At 54.1% G+C, this 19,582-nt stretch overlaps 2 protein-coding genes across 3 annotated transcripts; both read left to right on the top strand.

Annotated features, from left to right (window-relative positions):
- Positions 1–1,351: 1,351 nt before the first annotated feature.
- On the top strand, positions 1,352–9,722 carry LOC310916531 (protein DGCR6). Its single transcript, XM_083874130.1, has 5 exons — positions 1,352–1,531; positions 1,600–1,760; positions 2,373–2,473; positions 6,802–6,942; positions 8,988–9,722. The coding sequence occupies exons 1-5, from the start codon at positions 1,407–1,409 to the stop codon at positions 9,069–9,071; spliced, it is 612 nt and encodes a 203-aa protein (XP_083730256.1). The 5' UTR covers positions 1,352–1,406; the 3' UTR covers positions 9,072–9,722.
- Positions 9,723–12,964: 3,242 nt separating this feature from the next.
- On the top strand, positions 12,965–19,351 carry SLC7A4 (solute carrier family 7 member 4). Of its 2 annotated transcripts, none has more exons than XM_083873646.1 (5): positions 12,965–13,000; positions 14,128–15,177; positions 15,294–15,970; positions 16,764–16,872; positions 17,381–19,351. In XM_083873646.1, exons 2-5 carry the CDS (start codon positions 14,196–14,198, stop codon positions 17,572–17,574), a joined length of 1,962 nt encoding a protein of 653 aa, XP_083729772.1. In that variant the 5' UTR covers positions 12,965–13,000; positions 14,128–14,195; the 3' UTR covers positions 17,575–19,351. The 2 variants fall into 2 exon arrangements, with proteins under 2 accessions (XP_083729772.1, XP_083729771.1); XM_083873645.1 differs by having other exon boundaries at positions 12,990–13,042.
- The last annotated feature ends 231 nt before the right edge of the window (positions 19,352–19,582 follow it).

The following is a 19,582-nucleotide window of genomic DNA, read 5'->3' as shown; positions in this document are numbered from 1 at the left end:
TTACCCAGTAGCTCAGAAGAGGCTGCAGCACTCAGCTTCTGACTGCTCCAGCACACCAAAACCTTGTGGTAGTTCTTGACGAAATCATTTGATGGAGGTGTTGCTATCAGGCTGGGGGAAGGATAGGCAGGGGACGGGTTGGACAGATGGACATGGCAGGGTTAGTTCCGTAAGGTCTAAGCAACCCAGGCATAGTGAAATCTGCAGTCAACACACTCAAAGCCTTCCAGCACTGGGGATTTGGAGATCCTTGAATGGAAATTTGAGGCATTGAACTGAGAGAAAAAAGTCATTTCCATTCAGGGATGTTTTTAGGATACCCTATTTTGCTGGAGATGCTCTGTGTTCTCTCTGCCATTTCCAGTCCCCTTGAACAGCAGTGCAGCTTCTGTAGGCTTTGAAGTCCTATTAAATCCAGTATTTTTAAGGCATTTTTAACCCATTTCAATGAACCTTTCCTCTTACTCATTCAAGACAGGAGCCTTTTCCTGTGCTCTGCTGCCATGAAAGCACACTCATCCTGCTCCAGTTCTCATCTCCCATACCCCAGCACGCATAGGAAGGACCCATCACCATCCCAGCATGTGGATGTGTGATGTGTGTTCTCAGGGACTGGAAGGGATCTGGGCAGCTGTGCGGCCTCATCCTCTCCAGGGCACCCACAAACATTGCCCAGCACGACCCTGGCGCAGGGTCCATAGGGGATGTTTCCCACTTCACAGGCTGGAATTACTTCACAGAGCACAATCCCATCACTGCTGGTGATGCACCACATTTTTGCCCGTGGTTGAAGTCATCCTGTCACCCACTTTTGACTCATCCCCTCCAAAGCAGACAATTTACGTCTGAAACCCTTCTGATAAGTCATTTAAAACATCTATAGCTACACTCAAGCTGGAGCAGGGGCACACTTCGAGATTCCTCCCCGTGCATCCCACGGGATGGGCTGGGGCGGAACCGCGTGGAAAGGTCCGGCTTGGGCCCGGGGGGGACGGGCGTGAGGGGCCCGGGGGGGCTGCCGGGCGTGAGGGGCCCGGAGTTGCCGGGCGGGCGTGAGGGGCGCGGGGGGCTACCGGGCGTGAGGGGCTGCCGGGCGTGAAGGGCGGGCGGCCGTGAGGGGCCCGGGGCTGCCGGGTGTGAGGGGCCCGGGGGGGCGGGAGCTGCAAGGGACGGGGATGTGGGTAATGGGCGTGGTCACGGGGAGGGGGCTGCGCCGGGATTGGCCGGTTCGGGGGCGGGGCTTGTGAAGGCCGGAGGGGCGAGGCTTGAGCCGCTCAGGGGCGGGGCGGGATGACGGCGGCGTGCGGCCGTTCCGCGCATGCGGAAGTTGCGGCAGGAGGGTGAGGTCGCGCGGCTCTGCGCAGGCGCAGGTCGCAAGAGGACGGTGAGGGAGCTGGGCGGGGGCAATGGCGCGGCCCGGCGGGTTCGAGACAGCCGAGCAACAGCAGCAGCAGCAGGTGCTGTCCCGGCAGCAGGAGCGGCACTACCGGCTGCTGGCCGAGTTGCAGGCGCTTGTCAAGGCGCTGCCCAGGTGAGCAGAGCCCGAGGGAGGCCAGGGGCCGCTGCTGGTGTCGGCGCTGACCCGGTTTGTGCCCACAGTTCGTGCCAGCAGCGCCTCTCGTACACGACGTTGTCCGAGCTGGCGCTAGCGCTGCTGGACGGGACCGTGTTCGAGATCGTGCAAGGGCTGCTGGAGATCCAACACCTCACCGAGAAGAACCTGTACAGCCAGCGGCGGCAGCTGCACAGCGAGCACCGCGGTACTGGGGCCACTGTGGGAGTAGTCCTGGGCCACTGGGGGCACCGCAGAGGGGAACACAGGGGCGAGGGGCGCAAGGGTGACGGCACTGCAGGGGACACAGGGGGTGGATAGCTCCGGAGAAATGGGGGTAGCGCTCCAGGGAAGTGATGGGCACCCTGCAGTGGGGAGACAGGCCTGGGGCGTCTCTGGGGTGGGGGAAAGGTTCGGGGGATACTGGGGTGGGACGGTGTGGGGACACCAGGGAGACAGCTTGGGGAGGGCAGTGGGGGCTTGGGGGTGGCACTGGAGGGGAACAGGGGTGAGTTGTGTGGAGACTAGGGGGACAGTGAGGGGCCAGGGGGTGACTTTGAGGAGGCCGATTGTGGGACAGTGGAGGACACTGGGGGTGACACTAGAGGGCACCGGGGGCTGGGATGACGCTGAGAGGGATTGGTTGGGGTTCTTGGGGGTGGTACTGGAAAAGCAGGTTTAGGGGCCCCTGTGGGTGAGGGCATAACGGAGCTATAGGGAATGGCATTGCAGGTTGTGAGGAGGGCACTGAGGGGAGGGAGGGGTGGCACTGATGGCACTCGTGGCACCTGCCCTCCTGAGCCCCCTGTGCCCATGGCAGGGCTGAAGCAGGAGCTGTTCCACCGACACAAGGAGGCCCAGCAGTGCTGCAGGCCCCACAACCTGCCACTGCTCCGTGCAGCCCAGCAGCGCGAGATGGAGGTGAGGGGGGCTGGACTGGAGATGGAGCGGGGCAGGGAGGGATGTTGCAGAGCTGTGTCTCTTCCCAGGGCTCTTACAGCCCCGTTGCTGCAGGAGCACTGCAGCATCTCCAGAGGGTTTGGCAATTCCTGCCTTGCAGCCTCAGAAGACACCAGCTGTCCTGGCTGGCCTTGACAGACCTAGGTTCCCCACCCCAATCTAGAGGCTTCTTCCTCTTGCTCTACATTTTGTCTTCTCTAAAGTAGGGATACAGGCTCTTGGCATCCCAGGTGTGATCTGAGAATTTTGGAAGCTCAGGAGCCTGTTCCAAAGGCAATGATCTCCACAGTACTTAATGATCCATCGTTACCTGATGGGCTGAAGCCTGTACAGGATAGGGAGCAAGTGATAGAAAACATGCAAGAAGGCACCTGAGATCTGCCATGGTATTGTAACAAATTAAAAGTACACGATACTCAAAACAGTCACATTTTACTGAGTGCCACTGATAAGGAGGAAACGCCTTGAGTTTCATAATTTCAGTAATAGTTTCTGAGAGCATCCCAAGGCATTTCAAAAAGATTCAGTCCCAGAGGACTTTTCTGTCACCTCTTAGTGTTAGATAGAGGCAGTTTGGTAATGTAAGAAAATGGCAAGTAGCTGGTTATGTTAATCAGTGGGGTTGAAATGTGGGGGAAGCTACTTTGATCCACATTAGGTGAATGAGAACTGTTTCCTGTCTTGGCCCAGGGCAAGCACCATGTCAGTTCTTGCCATTGTTGGATTATTTGGTGTTTCCACATTCCTCATTTTCTGTCAAGGTGACTAAAGCCAAGCTGGACCTCTGGTACCTGTCATTGTAATCTGTCTCTGAGTAACTTAGACTTGCAGCAGTAATCTCTACTGCCTGTTTTAAATGCTTCTAGTATTTCATTAAATTGCCTAAGTATGTCTCACTTCTCCTTGTCTTACATGCTGTGCAACTTTCTCCTACCTGCCCTCTGCCTTTCTTCTGTTTTCCTCTCTCAGGAGCTAATAGAGTCACTTCTTCCTGTCTTCTGACAATTATGCTGTAGAGCATTTTGGGAAAAGATTGATCATCTCTCTTATATCTGATATGTGTCTAATTGGAACTGCCTTCTGTGGTTAAAGGTTTCCGTGACCAGCTCCCATGAGATAGCTTGGGATTGGGCTCCTAGGACAGGTAATGCAAGGTGTGCATTTTAGATGTTTGGCTTCTCAGTGCAACCCATGGCATTTAGAAAGGCTTAGCCCATCATGCAGGGTCTGTGGTCACCAGGGCTGAAGCAGAACTTGTGTGCCTCACATTTGTCCAATATATGGCACTTTCCTCTAACCCAGAATTAGATCCCAACACTAAACAATGTGAGGCACTTGAATTTGGGTGGTTTTTTCAAGCCCAAAGAAAGTCAGTCCTCCAGCACAGTAAGTGAAGGAGACAACGGCACACTGAGGTGGGGGGGAGGAAGGAGAATCTGGGGAACGAGGGATTTTAATCAGTTGTATCTCCCACAAAGGGTGTGAACCCCTGGACTGAAGAAAGTGTGAGGACAGAGCTTGCTTAGGTTCATTCCTCAGCATCTGTTGGTGCAGGAGCAGTCATCACTCTGCCTTGCCTTCTCTTGGGGCTGGAGTTGTCTTGAGTTTCTTCCCATTTATTGCCATGAGATCCTGCCCTGAATGTTTTCTCTGGAGAAGCTTTTGTATGGTCACCTTCTAGTGGATCCAAGTTCTGCATCCTCCTTAATTGCAGGTGGTTTTGTGAAGGTTTCTCACTGTGACGTCCTACTTGTGGGCTCTTCATCCATGAGAGGTTCCAAAAGGTAGCTCCTACCCCACATAAGTGATAACTGCTCTTTGTTGGGTCACACCTTTTGCAGAGAGCCATGGATACCCTTGCTGCAGACATGTCAGCCCTTTCCCAGACTGTTCATGGCCAAGAGTTCTGTCACACAAATTCTGAATTTTCACCAGGAATTGTGGCAAGGTGTTCAGCTCCCCTCCAGAGCCTTTTTAACCACCAGCCAGTGGTGTCAGAAATCCTGAGGTTTGTGACTTCTGCCTTTCTGTGCAGTGGGGATAGTTTAACCACACTGATGTTTCCAGCTGAACATGTGCCTGTATTCTCTGTTACAAGGGGACAGCATTGCATGAATGAAATGCTGAAACTTGTGGCATTTCACAGAATCACAGCATAAGCTGAGTTGGAAGAAACCTACAAGGGCCATCCAGTCCCACTCCTGGCCCTGCACAGACACCCCACCAATCCCACCCTGGGCACCCCTGGCAGTGCTGTCCAAAGGCTCCTGGAGCTCTGGCAGCCTCGTGGCCATGCACATTCCCTGGGGAGCCTGGGCAGTGCCAGCACCCTCTTGGGGAAGAACTTTTCCCTGATCTCCTGCCTAACCCTCCCTGACACAACTTCAAGTCATTCCCACAGGTCCTATCACTGATCACCACAGAGAAGAGATTAGTGTCTGCCACTCCTCTTCTCCTTTCAAGGAAGTTGTCATTTCAGTGAGTCTCCCCTCAGTCTCCTCCAGTTGAACAGACCAGGTATCCTAAGCTGCTCGTCACATGGTTTCCCCTCAGAGCCCTTCACCATGTTCATTCCCTTCCTTTGGATGCTCTCTAATGGTTTATTTATTTCTTCTTGCAAGAAAAGCACAGAATCATGGGATGGTTTGCATTGAAAGGGACCTTCAAGTTCATCCAGTCCCACACCCTGCCGTGGGCAGGGACACCTGCCACTATCTCAGGTTGCTCCAAGCCCCATCCAACCTGGTCTTGGACACTTTCAGGGATGAGGCAGTCCCAGCTTCTCTGGGCAACCTTTTCAGTGTGTCACCATCCTCACAGGGAAGAATTCCCTCTTAACATCTAATCTAATCCTGCCCTTTTCTTTTTAAACCATTGCCCCTTGTTGTATCATTATATTCCTTGTCCCAGGTCCCTCTCCAGCTCTCTTGGAGCCTCTTGAGGCACTGGAAGGGGTTCTAAGGTGACACAGAGGTTTCAGCCCTTGGAATATCTCCGTGGCCTCCTCTGGACTCTCTCCAGCAGCTCCATGTCCTTCCTGTGCTGGGCCCCCAGAGCTGGAGGCAGCTCTGCTGGTGGTGTCTCACCTGAGCAGAGGGGCAGAATCTGCCCCCTCACTCTGCTGCCCACCCTACAAAAATGAGCCTGTCATTGTTTTTTGATGGGATTTGATGATTCCTGGTGTTCCCTGTGGCTTGTAAAGGAAGTCTGCTGTTCAGTGCAGCCTGATGAGGTTGTATCACCTCTGCACACATGGAGCTCTTTTCTTGATCTGTGCTCTGCTTATCCCCTGCAATCCTGTTCTCTGCTTCCGCTCCTGGTTACGGGCATGCCTTTGTCATCCACATGTTTGCTGGGCTCCATTTCTTCTCTGGAGACAACACAGAGACTCTCTGAAGTTTGGGCAAATGTTAGCAAGGCAGGAGTGGCCATGTCCTCCTGGTTGGAGCTATTCTGGCAAAGTCCTTCTTTCATAATGTTGTCAGTCTGTCAAAAATAGAGCCCAGCATTCAGATCCTTTCACAAATAAATAGGATCTGTATAGGGTATATAGCTCCAGTTCCATATTTGTGTCCAAGGAGCTGTCTTGGTGAGCTTCAGTTGTAGTGGCCTACAGCTGGCATGGAGGCCTCAGAGTTATAAATAATTCCAACTTTATAACTGAAATGTGGTTGATTATATAAATAGCTTGATTATGTAACTTGACCAGTAAGGCCCCTATGAGAGCAGGCCTGGGCCATTGAGGATTCAGGCTGCTGTTGTCTGGATGGCAACTGGCTTCACCAAAGAGGATTGACTGCACATATATATAGATACTGCAGAAGAGGTCTCAATAGCTGTTGCTGCATGATCTTCATGTGTGTGTGTCACTTCCTTGCCTCCGACACATCATTGCAACATTCAGTGGCCTAAGTTATTCCTCCAAGGCTTCCTTCAGCCTCACCTGAGAGGGACACATACTTCTTGGGCCGAGCTCAGCCATAGCTCAGGTGGTGGCTCATCAGGTAAAGTGATTTGGACACTAATTGATGCCTTGTGGTCTTTGCTTGCCTCCAAACACTCAAAGAGTAGTCTGTTCCCATGGCTTCCCTGCATTTTCTTGTGTGGCAGCTTTGCAGGGGGAGGTATTAAAACCTGGGCTGTGCTGGTTGCCCACTACTATCCTTGGGCTCATCGGGAGAGATTCAGGGCCTGCTTGCTCTTGGGTTCTAGTAAAAGTCTTAGAGATGATAAAAAAGCTGTGAAGAAAGTAGATATTTCACTTTCCCATCGACTTTTATGTTTTCCAGGCTATGGAGCAACAGATCCGAGAGGAACAGCGAATGATGGATGAAAAGATAGTCTTGGAATTGGACCAAAAAGTAATTGACCAGCAGAGCACCCTAGAGAAGGCCGGGGTGTCTGGCTTCTACATCACCACCAACCCCCAGGTTGGTGTTTGGGCACAGCAGCCAAGGTGTTTTGACAAGAGCCTGGAGTGGTAGGACAAAAGAGAATGGTTTTCCACTGACAGAGGGCAGGGAGGGATGGGATACTGGGGAGAAATTCTTCTCTGGAAGGCTGGTAGGGCACAGGTTACCCAGAGCAGCTGTGGCTGTCCCATCCCTGGAAGTGTCCAAAGCCAGGTTGGACAGGGCTTGGAGCAGCCTGGGATAGTGGAAGGTGTCTCTGCCCATGGTGGCAGGTGGGAATGGATGACCTTTAAAATTCCCTTCCATCTCAAACCATTCTATGATTTTTTAACAGTGCTCTTGGGTTAACATCTTTAATTAAAAAAAAAATACTGCTGTAGATAAATGGGGGATGGATGTGTCAGAACAGTCTGTCCTTTGCCTCCCACCTGGTGGGTGGTGTGCACTGGACAGACCTTGTACTCAGTTCATAACAAAAGAGCAGAAACCCAGGTACCACTTGGCAGCATTCTGAACTTCCTGCAGTATTTTTTTCCATTGTGGAGGGAAAAAAAACCTGTGCCAACAGCCTGCAGTCCTGTGACTCTCAAAGGGTCTGAAAAGCACTAAAATAATCCTTTTACTGCATTTATATTCAGCTTAGCTATAAAAACTGACTTCAAGACTGTTTATTAGGCAACTTGTTAATTCTTGCATGTGACTTGCTGGAGCTGATGATATCAGGCTGTGATTAAAGAATTGTTCCCAGTTTGCCCAGGGCATTTGCTCTTAAAATGTCTGAGGAGTCACCTGAGTTTGTCCACATTGTCTGTATGCCACTGCAGGAATGAAAAAACTCAGAATTCCTAAATCATGTTGTAAAGCCATACAAGTTTGCAGGGAACACAGAGACAGGCTGTTCTTAACTGTTTTTTCAGCTGATTAAATGTCACTTTGATGAAGACCTTCTGCTCAGAAAAGACGGCTTAAATGAAGTTAAACAGGCATTTTCTAACACTCACCCACATGATTCCTAGTTGTGGAGCCTTGAATAAGCCTCATTTTTTCAGTGTTGCTATTCCCTGGCTGTATAATGCAGAGAGCCTGTTCTCTCCCTCCTGGCCTGCACTTTATGTTGTTTTTGTAAGTAATAACCCTTATTAGGGTTTCTCTTTGCTGGGTTTGTGTATGTTTGCCTTTAGGATAGGTGCCAAGTCAAACCCGGATCTTGGCTTGTGCCTGTGAGTGCCACCAAGAAATCCCTGCTGGAATCTGTTCATGCAGTTCCCATCAGCTGATGTGTTCCCCTTCCAGTCTGTATGAAATGCCTCCTTGTGCAGGGGATATATTTTTACAAAAATAGATTTTTATTTCCATGGCTCTGTATCTGCTGGGCTGAGTAACAGACCTATGCTCACAAATTATTGGCTCCACCATGTTGTCTCTCAGCTAAATGTAGCTAAAGAACAAGCAGGTGGCAAGGGAACCATGAGCTAAATGTTGATGTCTCCACTTGATTGTGGTCCTGAAAAGGGGAGTTTTCCAGGAATAGGGAATGAAATGCCTGCAGGGAATTTGATGCACCAGCACAGCCATGTGTTGCACCTGCCTTGGATCCCACTTAGAGGGTTCCCAAAGCAATCCCTCCTCTTCCTGCCCTGCTATGCTGGGGACGGGTCAGGGAGTTGGAGATGCTGTGAGGGATATGCAAAGGGGCCTGGAGAACCTCCTCTGGGGCTGCTGCCCCTCCTCAGCTTGCAGAACTGGTTAGCCCTCATAGGCCCTAGCACGTTTATCATGGTCAAGATGAAAGAGTCTCTCTGGATCTTAAGGAATCTTCAAGCACTGGGATTCCTAAGACAGCCACAGTTTGCAGCAGGTCTGGTAAAAGGTCACTGCTCCATGTATTAGAGAAATATCTGAACAAAATGAAGCATTTGGGTTTTAGCTGCCTGGTGATTTTTATTTTTTTTATTCCCTAAGAACAAGAAGCTCTTGAGGAGATGGTACAGGCCAGTCCTTCCTGCTTCCTGCAGCAGGGAATGGGATCATCTACTTGCACAAACATCTTTCTCCCTTTGCAGGAGCTGACTCTACAGATGAATTTGCTGGAGTTGATTCGGAAGCTGCAGCAGAAGGAAGCTGAGGCGGAGAAGAAATTCTCCTGAAAGAGCAAATCTGCTGTTCACTTCCCAGAGTTTTTCCTCTGACTTCCCGCTAAACAACAGACCGTCCGTGCGTTTGCTTTGTATTGTGTCAGGAAGAGTCTACAGGAGTAGAAGAAATTGCTAAGGCACTTAGAATATATCTGGGGCAGGCAGAGCCCAGTGCAGGGGGTGGCTGGGAGCCTGGGGATGGTTCTCTGATCCTCAGAGCAGCATCAGCTGCATCTGGCTCAGCTGGAAGCTGATGGAGTGTGGTCACCTGCCAGGAATGTTCTGCAGTGAGGCCATGATGGAGCTAAGGCTGGGCTGAGCACTGAGGCAGCACACAGAGCCCCGCTGTGTGTTTAGGTTATATGACTGAGGGGGAAACAATTTCAAGGATGCTTCTGTGTGCTGTTGAGGCAGAAACCACCTCTTAGACAGGCAGACCCTTCCCAGAGCCTTCTCCAGGCTGGTACCAGCATTGTCTGTATTAGTTTACCTGTATGCTGGCCAGCATTATCTGTATTAAAGGATGATTTCAGGACTCAGCCCAGAGTTAGTGGACTGGTGTTTGCAGTGTTCCCACTGACTTGGAAAGCAGAGCTTTTGCTTTGTTCTTTTAAACCAGTTTCTAAATTAAGGGAAATAAAACACTCTTCTTCTGGGGCTGCAGCTCTGAATGCCAGTGGTTGTGTTTTTCCTGTCCTCAATTGATGAGTGTGGGGCTTGTGGTGCATTAGATGGAAACTGGAGAGGAACCTGAAGTGTTTCTGAGATCATTCAAGGTGTTGGAAGAACTTGGGGGTGGCCTTACGGTGGGGAGAACTGGTGCTGGAGGATACAAACACAAGATCAAAGCCACAAGGACCAAGGAGGTTTTGCAAATTCAGGACTGAGGCTCCCTCTCATTTCCACCATGTGTGGGCGTCCCCATGGAGATGATTCCGCTGTGGTTCAATAGCTGGAGACAAGACCTACTGCTTGTGTGGAGTCTTCACCTCCTGGATGAAAGTCCCCATCTGGAAAGCAGGCTGGTATGGGACCTGCACAACTGCAGGGTCCCCACAGAGCTGTGTTGCCACTGGACCCTCAGGTGGGAGCTCTGTTGTACACTGCTGAGCAATGGTAAGAGGCAAGGTTGACAACATTCTCCTCTGGAGACCCCTTTATCCTCCTGAGAGAGCACAGGGTAGCTACTGGTGCGGACTGGGTGAAGTCAGCATCTGTGGTCAGGTTTTTGACCAGAGTGACTGGCAAGGAAATTGCTTCCCAAGGTGAGGATAGGGAAGGCAGGAGTGAACAATGGGTTCTATTGCAAGAAAGGATGTCCATGTACTGGGGGCTGGGGGTCACACTGCCTACCAGAAGCTTCCCCTTCCTCTATACAAGCTCTCTGGAATGGCTGTAGTAACAGCAGAGTGAGGGTGTGGCTGGAGGAGCTGGGATCGAGGTTACTACCCATGGGTTCAGCCCCACTGTGCTGCCCTGTGGGGTGAGGAATGGAGTCCTCCTTGGTCCAGAGCCCCTGTGATCCAGGATTGCTGCTGTGTCTCCAAGGAGAGCCAGTGCCAGGGATCACAGGAGCTGTTCTGGTACTGCCATGACAACAGCAGCTCTCGGGCTTTCTGCTTCCTCCATCTGTTTGCAGATGGCTCTGCTAGGCTGCTGATTGGATCCAAGCTGAAATTTTCCATGCCTGTGGTCAGGCTGCGTTTCAGACAGGCCAAGGCAGAGAGCTGCAGGGGGTCAGATGTGGATAGCCGGTGGGAAAAGTTATCCTAAGGGAGCAAAGCCCCGGGGATGGCTTGTAATCAGATCAGCGTGATTTCAGCATAGGAACACTTGCTCAGCTCCTGAAGCTGGACCCTACAATGTGGAGGATACTGGCACTTTTCCAAGCAAGTGTCATTGTGTCACCAGAGGGAGACACCATCCCACAGCATTGCTGTGCCCCAGCCACTGCAGCTGCTGTACCTCCGGTAACGGGGCAGACCTGGGGAGAGTGACCCGAGGGGGCTGAAAGTTCTGCTGGGCTTTGGCTGTCTCAGCTCGTTGGTTCAGTGACCTGTGCAGCTCCCAAACTCTCAGCCAGTGTCCCGAACATGTGTTCAGCTTTAGCCATCCACAGATCTGGACCAGAAGTGCCTGCCCAGAGCTCTATTTGTGCCAGAAGTGACATGGAGAGGGGATGCAACCCGTGGATCAAGTTCCCAGTTCAGGTGCAAGATGACTAACAGGAGAGCTATGGCTCTATGCCAGCCATATGTTCACCCAGGAGGTGGTGGAAGGTGAGTGATGGGTGGCAGGAAGGGGAAAGTCCTGTTTGTTCTTTCCTTTTCCTATATTTTGGGGTGTTGCAGAGAAGAGCAAGGTCCCCTCCACAAAAAGAAGTTGATCCCATGTGGATAAAGGTGAATGTGTTCAGGTGGGAGCCCTCAAGGGTTGCACTGTGGGCTCTGAGTTGTGGGTGCAACTTGAGGTTGATGTTTGGGGTAATGACTGATGGGTCCATGAAAATGGTCAGCTTAAGTACCCAGGAGCCATTAGAAAATTAGATGAGACATGAGAAGGTGATCGGAGAACAAAATTAAAAACATGCTGCTGTGAAGCACCTAAATAAATGCAAATCCCTTCACCCTGACAAAGGCACTGTAGGGATGGAACAAGCTCTGCAAAGGCCTTGGGGACACCAGGGATCTGGAACACCTTCCAGCTGAGCTGGACTCCTTTATTTTTGACAAAGGACACAAGAGGGGACAGGGTGGAGATAAAATTATGAGTGAACAGAGAGTGACTTCACTCTCTAGAAATACAGGAGCAGCGGCCTTGCAGGGCACCTGTAACAGGCAGGTTTGTGTGGGACAGGTGACTGCTTGGGAAACTCCTGCCCCAGGGGGCTGCAGGGGCAGACAGTTTATGGTGGTTCAAGAGGAGGTGAAGCACTTCTGGAAAAGAAACAGCTTTTGACTTAGATGTGGAGAGAGGTGATTCCCCTTCACTGCCCTACAGAGCCAGGTGGAAGCACCACAGGCTTTTGCTCATGTTTTGTGCTCCTAGCCAGGCAGGAGGACTGTGAACTGAAGGGGCCTGTTCAGGAGCCACAGCTTTCCCCACACCTCAGTTTCTCCGTAACAAATACCTGAGCACACAGGATGTGCCTGCCCCTCAGGCAGCAGCTCCAGAGTAGACTGAGTAGAAGCAGAGGAGCAGAGTCTCAGCCTCTTGCTCCATCCAGAACTCCATCCAGTGGATAGGATTTGGGATAACTGCTCCATCACAGAATCACAAAGTAGTTTGGGTTAGAAAAGACTTTGGATTAGAAGCTCATGAGCAGAAATACCTTCCACTGTCCCAGGTTCCTCCAAGCCCTGTCCAGCCTGGCCTTGGACACTTCCAGGGATCCAGGGGCAGCCTCAGCTTCTCCGGGCAACCTGTGCCAGGGCCTGCCCACCCTCATAGCCAAGAATTCCTTCCCACTATCCCACCTATCCCTGCCCCCTGGCAGTGGGAAGCCATTCCCCCTTGTCACTCCAGGTCCTTATCCCAAGTCCTTCTCCAGGTCTTTCGCAACCCCTTTAGGCATAAGAAGGGGCTCTGAGGTCTTCCTGGAGCCTTCTCTTCTCCAGGTGAGCACCCTCAGCTCTCCCAGCCTGGCTCCAGAGCAGCCCAGGGCTCCAGCCTTTGGAGCATCTCCATGACCACCCTTTTTCCCGTTTCCGTGCGGTTCCAGCTGCAAAAATACTCGCGGGTGGATGCCCATTCTGGGGTCGTGGGGGGTCCCAGGGGCTGCAGGTGCAGCCCCAGTACCCCCCCCCAACCTGTGCTCCCCGCTCCGAGGCGACACCCCCGGGGATGAGGCTGGAGGCCCCCGCCCGGCCCCCGCCCGGTCCCCGCCCTTCCGCCGGGCCCGGGAGGCGGAGCCGGGCGGCGGCGGCGGCGGCGCGGAGCAGGTGAGTCCGGGGCCGGTGCGGGGCCCTCGGCCGCCCTCGCAGGTGAGCGACAACCCCCGGGACCGGGAGCCGGGCTGGGACCGGCGCTCTGGGGAGCGTCCCGGGGGAGCGCGGCCGGGATCGGGGCCGGAGCTCGGCACCGCCCGGAACCGGCATCGCGGTGGGGCTGAGCAGGGGCGAAACTATCGCCTCTACCCGCCCAGGATGAATCCGAGCCCCTACACAGCCTCCTCGGCCCGGGGATTCCCCACCCTCGGCCACCCCCCGAACTTGGGGGATGCTGTGTGCTCGGTCGGCATCCTCCCAGCTGCGCATCCTCCCGGCTGCGCCTGTTGCGTTTGTTGGGTTTGGAGACTCCAGTAGTACTCGCTGGGACCTGGATGTGCAGGGATGAGAGTCTCAGACAGCACGGATTGTGCACGTTGTCCTCATGGGCCATCATCTGCCCTGTCATTCCATCATTTCCCAGTGGGCTTTCCAGGATCTCCTCTGAGAGGTGCGGGGCTGCACCACCACCCCGAGCAGGACCTGTTGTTTACATAGGTGCGGGGCTTCTGGCACAGGAAGGAGGGCAACTGGGAGGGGAGAGTGTCGAAGGTCACCAGTCACTCTATGGAGCAGCTGGGAAGCAGTACCTGATGGTCCTCTCGCTGTCATGGTGCCAGCGTGGCTGGTCCCTGGCACTGGCTGTTTCTTAGTCTGGCTGAGGACTCCATGGGAGCTGCTCTGGACTTCTGCTGCAGCTTCTACATCATGCCTGAGCTTTCCCTGGGGAAGGAGCAGGGAGATGCTGCATGCTTTCATGGTGGGGTCCTAGCACAGCAGGGTGAAGTTCAGGTAGATGTTGGATAAGGTGGAGAGGAGGTAGCAAGGAAACCTTAATCAGGGTCAGAGCAGGCTGATTTGGGCTTTAATGAGGAATGCTGTGGTTTGTTTGCCACCTGGCATACTGGCACATGTCCCTGTTGTGTGCCACCCCTGGAGGAGGACACACTCTGTGCTGAGCTCCATACTGGCTGAGGAACCAGGGACACCTGGAATGTGCCCTGGTGGCTTTTCCACCCTGTCCCCAGCACCTGATACCTCACTACCAAGGGAATGTTCACCCCTTCCTGCCCTTCTACCAGGTCTCCAGGCAGAATCTCACTGCCAAGGACCCCTCACTCTGCTGAGGGCAGGGCCCACTGCCTCCAGGATGGCGAGATGGCTGCCCCGCTCTACCGACCTGACCCGCTTCTGCCAGAAGCTCAACCGAGTGAAGACCCTGGAGGATGACATGATGGAGACATCCTTTAACAGATGCCTTTCCACCATCGACTTGACACTGCTGGGCATCGGGGGCATGGTGGGCTCTGGGCTGTATGTCCTCACAGGCACTGTGGCCAAGGAGATCGCCGGTCCCGCTGTCATCGTCTCCTTCATCATTGCTGGCTTTGCCTCGCTCCTGGCTGCTCTCTGCTACGCTGAGTTTGGAGCCCGTGTGCCCAAGACAGGCTCTGCCTACATGTTCACCTATGTGTCTGTGGGTGAAATCTGGGCTTTCCTCATTGGCTGGAATGTGCTGCTGGAGTACATGATTGGGGGGGCCGCGGTGGCCAGGGCCTGGAGTGGCTATCTGGACTCCATCTTTAACCACAAGATCAAGAACTTCACCGAGACTCATGTGGGTGCCTGGCAGGTACCGTTCCTGGCCCGCTATCCAGACTTCCTGGCGGCTGCCATCCTACTGGTAGCCACTGCCTTCATCTCCTTTGGGGCCAAAGTGTCTTCCTGGCTCAACCACGTCTTCTCGGCCATCAGCATGGGGATCATCCTCTTCATCCTCATTATGGGCTTTGTCCTTGCACAGCCCAAGAACTGGAGCACCCAGGAGGGTGGCTTTGCCCCATACGGGCTGTCGGGCATCATGGCTGGCACAGCCACCTGCTTCTATGCCTTTGTGGGCTTTGATGTCATTGCAGCCTCCAGTGAAGAGGCCAGGAACCCACAGAGGGCTGTCCCCAGGGCCATCGCTTTCTCCTTGGGTCTGGCCACGGGTGCCTACATCCTGGTGTCGGTTGTGCTGACGCTGATGGTGCCCTGGCACACGCTGGATCCTGACTCTGCCCTGGCCGATGCGTTCTACAGGAGGGGCTATGCCTGGGCAGGGTTTCTGGTGGCTGCTGGCTCCATCTGTGGTGAGTACAGGCAGTGGTGGGAGGGAGCTGCCCACCGCCCTGCCTTGGGGACTGGGAACAATCCCCAGTTTGGGTTTGGGATTGATGGGATCTTCCTTCTTCTACCCATCCCTCAGCAATGAACACAGTTCTGTTGAGCAACCTCTTCTCCCTGCCACGCATCGTCTATGCTATGGCCGAGGATGGGCTCTTCTTTCAGGTCTTCTCTCGAGTGCATCCCCGCACACAGGTGCCTGTCGTCGGCATCGTGGTCTTCGGGCTGCTTATGGCCCTGCTGGCCCTCATCTTTGACCTAGAGGCCCTGGTGCAGTTCCTGTCCATCGGCACACTGCTGGCCTACACCTTTGTGGCTGCCAGCATCATCGTCCTGCGCTTTCAGCAGCAGAAGGGGGATGTCCCTGCACCAGTGCGCAGTGGCCAGCCCAACCCCGAGCCCCATGAGGGCCCATCTGGGGGCGAGCTGAAGGAGTACGAGTCCTTCTCTGACAAGCTGCAGCTGGTGGACAGGGACAAGAGCAAAGAGCAGCGGGAGCCAGGGCAGCTGAAGGCAGCATTTGAGCCCTACCTGGAGTTTCTCAGCGACTTCTACCCAGGTGAGGTGGTCACAGTGGCTGTGGTGACCCTGATGGTGTCTGCCATATGCCTATGCTCCATCTTAGTGTTTGGCAACACCCATCTCCACCTGCCCACCTGGAGCTACTCCTTGCTGTTGGTCCTCTTCAGTCTGGGCTTCCTGCTTAGCCTCTTCCTCATCTGGGCACATGAGCAGCAGCACAACACCCAGACATTCCAGGTATGCCCAGGATCCAGACAGGGAATCCTGCAGGGTTGAGGGGAGGTGGGAGCAGCTCTGATGATCCCAGGCACAGCACTTTGTTGAAAGCACCACAACTGCTGAAGGAGGACGAGGGTGGGGAGGAGGAAGAGGGTGTTTGTAGACACTGAGTGTGGGTACTGTTGGTGTCTCTGCAGTTAGTTACTCTCTGTGGCCACTGGTCCCCAGGAGGGGACATCCCCAGCAGTTCTGTGTCCGTCCCGTGGGATGGGGATCAATCTCATGGCGCCCAGGGATCGCTCCTGTTCACCTTGGGCTCCATTCTCTACAACCCCACAATTCCTCTGCTCCTCTCCTGCCTCAGCTCCTTACTTTGGCTGCCCTTCAGCTATGTGATGGAGCTATTTTTCAGCCTCCAAACCACTTCTATGCCTCTTGTGTTCCCCCTCTCCTGTTTTCAGTCCACCTGAGCCCTGATGTAGTAATTGCAGCTTCATAACACCAGTGGTGATACCACTTCCCTGCCATGCCCCTGCCCTGGCTCCTCCAGCAAGGACCACATTGGCTCAAGATCATGTCAGGAGATTGTTTGGTCCTCATGATGATGCCTGTGCCCACCCTGCCAGCCTGGCTCCCAGCTCCTGGCTCCGTTGTTCCTTTTCCTTAAAAAAAAGTGCCACTTCTAGAAATCCCAAGGTGACAGTCCCTATGTCCCACACATTTGCCAATGCTGTCTTTTGTCCCTATGATTTTAAAGATGAAGAATGTAGTCCTGCAGGTGTCACTCCCACCAGCTCCTTTTCTCCTGCAGATCCCCCTGGTACCCCTATCCCCAGCACTGAGCATCATCCTCAACATCTACCTGATGCTGAAGCTCAGCTACATGACATGGCTCCGCTTTGCTGTCTGGCTTCTCTTAGGTGAGTTCTCCCACAGCTGCTCCAGGAAGGGGGAGCAGGGTTTGTCTTGGCACTCTCCGGCTGCTTTGGCAGCTCTTCTCCTCCACTTAGGGGTCTATAGAGCATGTCCTACCCCTTTCTGCCTCCAGTTCCCCTTTGGAGATGCAAGCCAAAGTCTCCAAGTATCTCCTGAGCCTCTTGTTTCCCAGAGTGTCACACCTTGTTCCTGTTAAAGTTCAGATCCTCCTTAAAGCCTTGGGTCAGAACCACCCCCTGCTCCTGAGACAGCTCCCGGGGGCTCAGGAAGTCCTTTCCTTTTCCCAAGGACTGAGGGTGCTCCCCTTGTTCTTAACATGTTGCAGGACCCTTTTCCTCCTGCAAGCAGCTCAGTTAAGCCCCCCTGGTGCTTTAGTGTTTTTCTCCACTGGGTTGCTGGCCACATCCATGCCACATTCCACTGTGATGCCAGCCATGACATGCCAGCAGCCAGGCTGTGCTGGAGCCCCTGCTGTCCCTGTCCCCACTGCAGGCCTACTCGTCTACTTTGGCTATGGCATCTGGCACAGCAAGGAGAACCTGCGGGAGCCACGGCCCCAGCGTGTCAGCGCCCGCTACGTGGTGTTCCCAGGTGGCAGCCTGGAGGAGAGGGTGCAGGCAGTCCAGCCCAGCTCCCAGCCTGCCACCGGACTGCCAGACACTGACACCGATGACTGCAAGAGATGACACCCTTGGCAACGGAGGCACCTGGAGATGGGAGCGTCGGAATCTCCTCCCACAGTGAGGCCAGAGACCCACTCCCCTCCTCCTGGTCCCTCTGACAGCAGAGCTACTGGGGCTCCACCTGGAGAGGATGAGGATGCTCACCCTTCCCCACACACTTCTGACAGTGTGGAGGGGCCAGCTGCCTCCCACCCCATCCCCTGCACTCAGGAGCTGGGTCCCACCCCAGTGCCTGCCCTGCTCAGGAGGGGCCTTGTCCTTGTCACCTCTCCCCAAGCACACCCTGGCATTGTGCAGCACATCTCCTGTCTGCCAGCACATCCGTGCAGCAGGGATGCAGAGGTTCCCCAGGGACAAGGACAGGCAGCCCAGTGCTGCCCATCCAAACTCTTGTCCTGAGTGCAGCCCCTCTGCCTCCTACAGAGTCCCCTTTGGAAGGAGGCAGGGGCCAATCATGCATCCCCACAGGCACCCCTGCCATGCCTTTCCCCAGGGCTGCTCTCCTCAAAGGCTGGGGCTGAGGGAACTGAGGGGCAGCTAGAGCCATGACATGGAGAAGGGATAGGGCCAGAGTGGGTGGCTGGGCAGGCACCCAGGAAAGCCAGTGGAGGCTGGCACAGAAAAAGCCCAGCTGCATCTTCCCAGCTTCTGGAATTGGCTGTCTGAGGGGTGGACTGCAGGCCATGCCTGCTGGAAGATAATGCCAGGCTCCTTCCCCAGCCTTGAGTGGGGTATGGGTGCTCAGGACTCCAGGTACATTGCCTTGTCCCTGGGAGGTCCCCAGCAGCATCCCTGGGCTGGTCTGCCTGGAGCCAGCTCCCCAGTTCTGCACCCCAGCAGCAAGCACCACCTGCTCCACCATGGGGACTCAGTCCCCACCCGATGCTCCTTCCAGGCTCTCTGGGGCTTGGGACAGGCTCAGCAGGTGCTTTTCAGTATTGCCCCCTCCCCAGCAATCATCCCCATGTTCTGGGGTCACCCCAGCTGCAACGGTGTCATGGGGGTGGGGATCCCCAGCCACACTGCTGCAGCCACCCCTGGGTGTTTTGCCCATGGGCAGCCTAAAGTGGAAGAGAAGAGAGTTTCAGCATGTTTTGGAAGTCAGTCAAGTGTGAGGTTGCCAACTTGACAGGCCTTGCAGCATGGACAGCCTACTCCATCCTCATCCTCTGCATGCTGCAAGGAGCTGGGGACAGTGGGCAAGCTGTTTCTTTTTGCTGGCCAGTCCCTGGAGGGCCTTAGAGAGGCTGTGGGGATCCTCAGTAGGATACGCTGACTCTGGTGAACCCCTCTGTCTGCCAGCACTGTTCCATGTCTCGCCTTGTCCCCGCGCTGCCACCACTGGAGCTGTGGCCCTGCTTGGCACCTGTGTGTCGTCACTTGTGAGCAACAGGCTGATTTGGTTATCCTCATAAACACTGTTTTTGTGATGGCTCTGGCTGGTTGTGATCTCTGTGTCCCCAAGACTCAAGGTGGAAAGCTGCTTCGCAGTCAATGCTCAGGAAAGCCCCCCAGAAAGTGGGGAAAGGGAGGGTTGTGCTGCCCACTGCCACCCTGCTGCCACCAGGGTTCTAGTCACGAGGACAAGCTCCAGCCAGACCTACAGAAACCAGGACCCCACGGGGCTGAGGTAGGCTGGGACTTGAGCCTTACAGTACACAAATACCCTGATATTGACCCAGATAAGACTGAACCCCACTGTGAACAGTGAGGACGGTGCTGAGCCAGCACCAGGGCAGGGTCACTAAAGCTGCCCAAAGTTGTGAGCCAAAGGATGTGAGAATTTGTGCAATTAATGGGAATTTAATTATAACCCACAGTTACCCTCATCCCAGCGCTGCTGTTTTCTAGGGAGATGAAATAACAGAGTCCTTCTTCATTAAAAAGCAAGTGTTCAACAGGCACCTAGGGAGGCATAGGCTGAACCCTCCTTAGTGACTCTGCTTTAATCTTGGTAATAAATCCATTGTCAGCAGGACAAAGGCAAGTAAAAAGATCCTCACAGACACAG

This window comes from Zosterops lateralis (genome assembly GCF_965231275.1).
Source record: "Zosterops lateralis genome assembly, chromosome: 17".
Taxonomy (NCBI): Eukaryota; Metazoa; Chordata; class Aves; order Passeriformes; family Zosteropidae; genus Zosterops; species Zosterops lateralis.
This window is presented reverse-complemented; position numbering and strand designations above follow the sequence as displayed.

Bases quoted from the DNA above. Each gene is read 5' to 3' on its own strand.
- LOC310916531 (XM_083874130.1), top strand. From the start codon at position 1,407: ATGGCGCGGCCCGGCGGGTTCGAGACAGCCGAGCAACAGCAGCAGCAG. The intron at 1,761-2,372 runs GTACTGGGGCCA...TGCCCATGGCAG, and splicing joins GCTGCACAGCGAGCACCGCG to GGCTGAAGCAGGAGCTGTTC. The intron at 6,943-8,987 runs GTTGGTGTTTGG...CTCCCTTTGCAG, and splicing joins ACATCACCACCAACCCCCAG to GAGCTGACTCTACAGATGAA.
- SLC7A4 (XM_083873646.1), top strand. From the start codon at position 14,196: ATGGCGAGATGGCTGCCCCGCTCTACCGACCTGACCCGCTTCTGCCAG. The intron at 15,971-16,763 runs GTATGCCCAGGA...TTTCTCCTGCAG, and splicing joins ACAACACCCAGACATTCCAG to ATCCCCCTGGTACCCCTATC. The intron at 16,873-17,380 runs GTGAGTTCTCCC...TCCCCACTGCAG, and splicing joins TGCTGTCTGGCTTCTCTTAG to GCCTACTCGTCTACTTTGGC.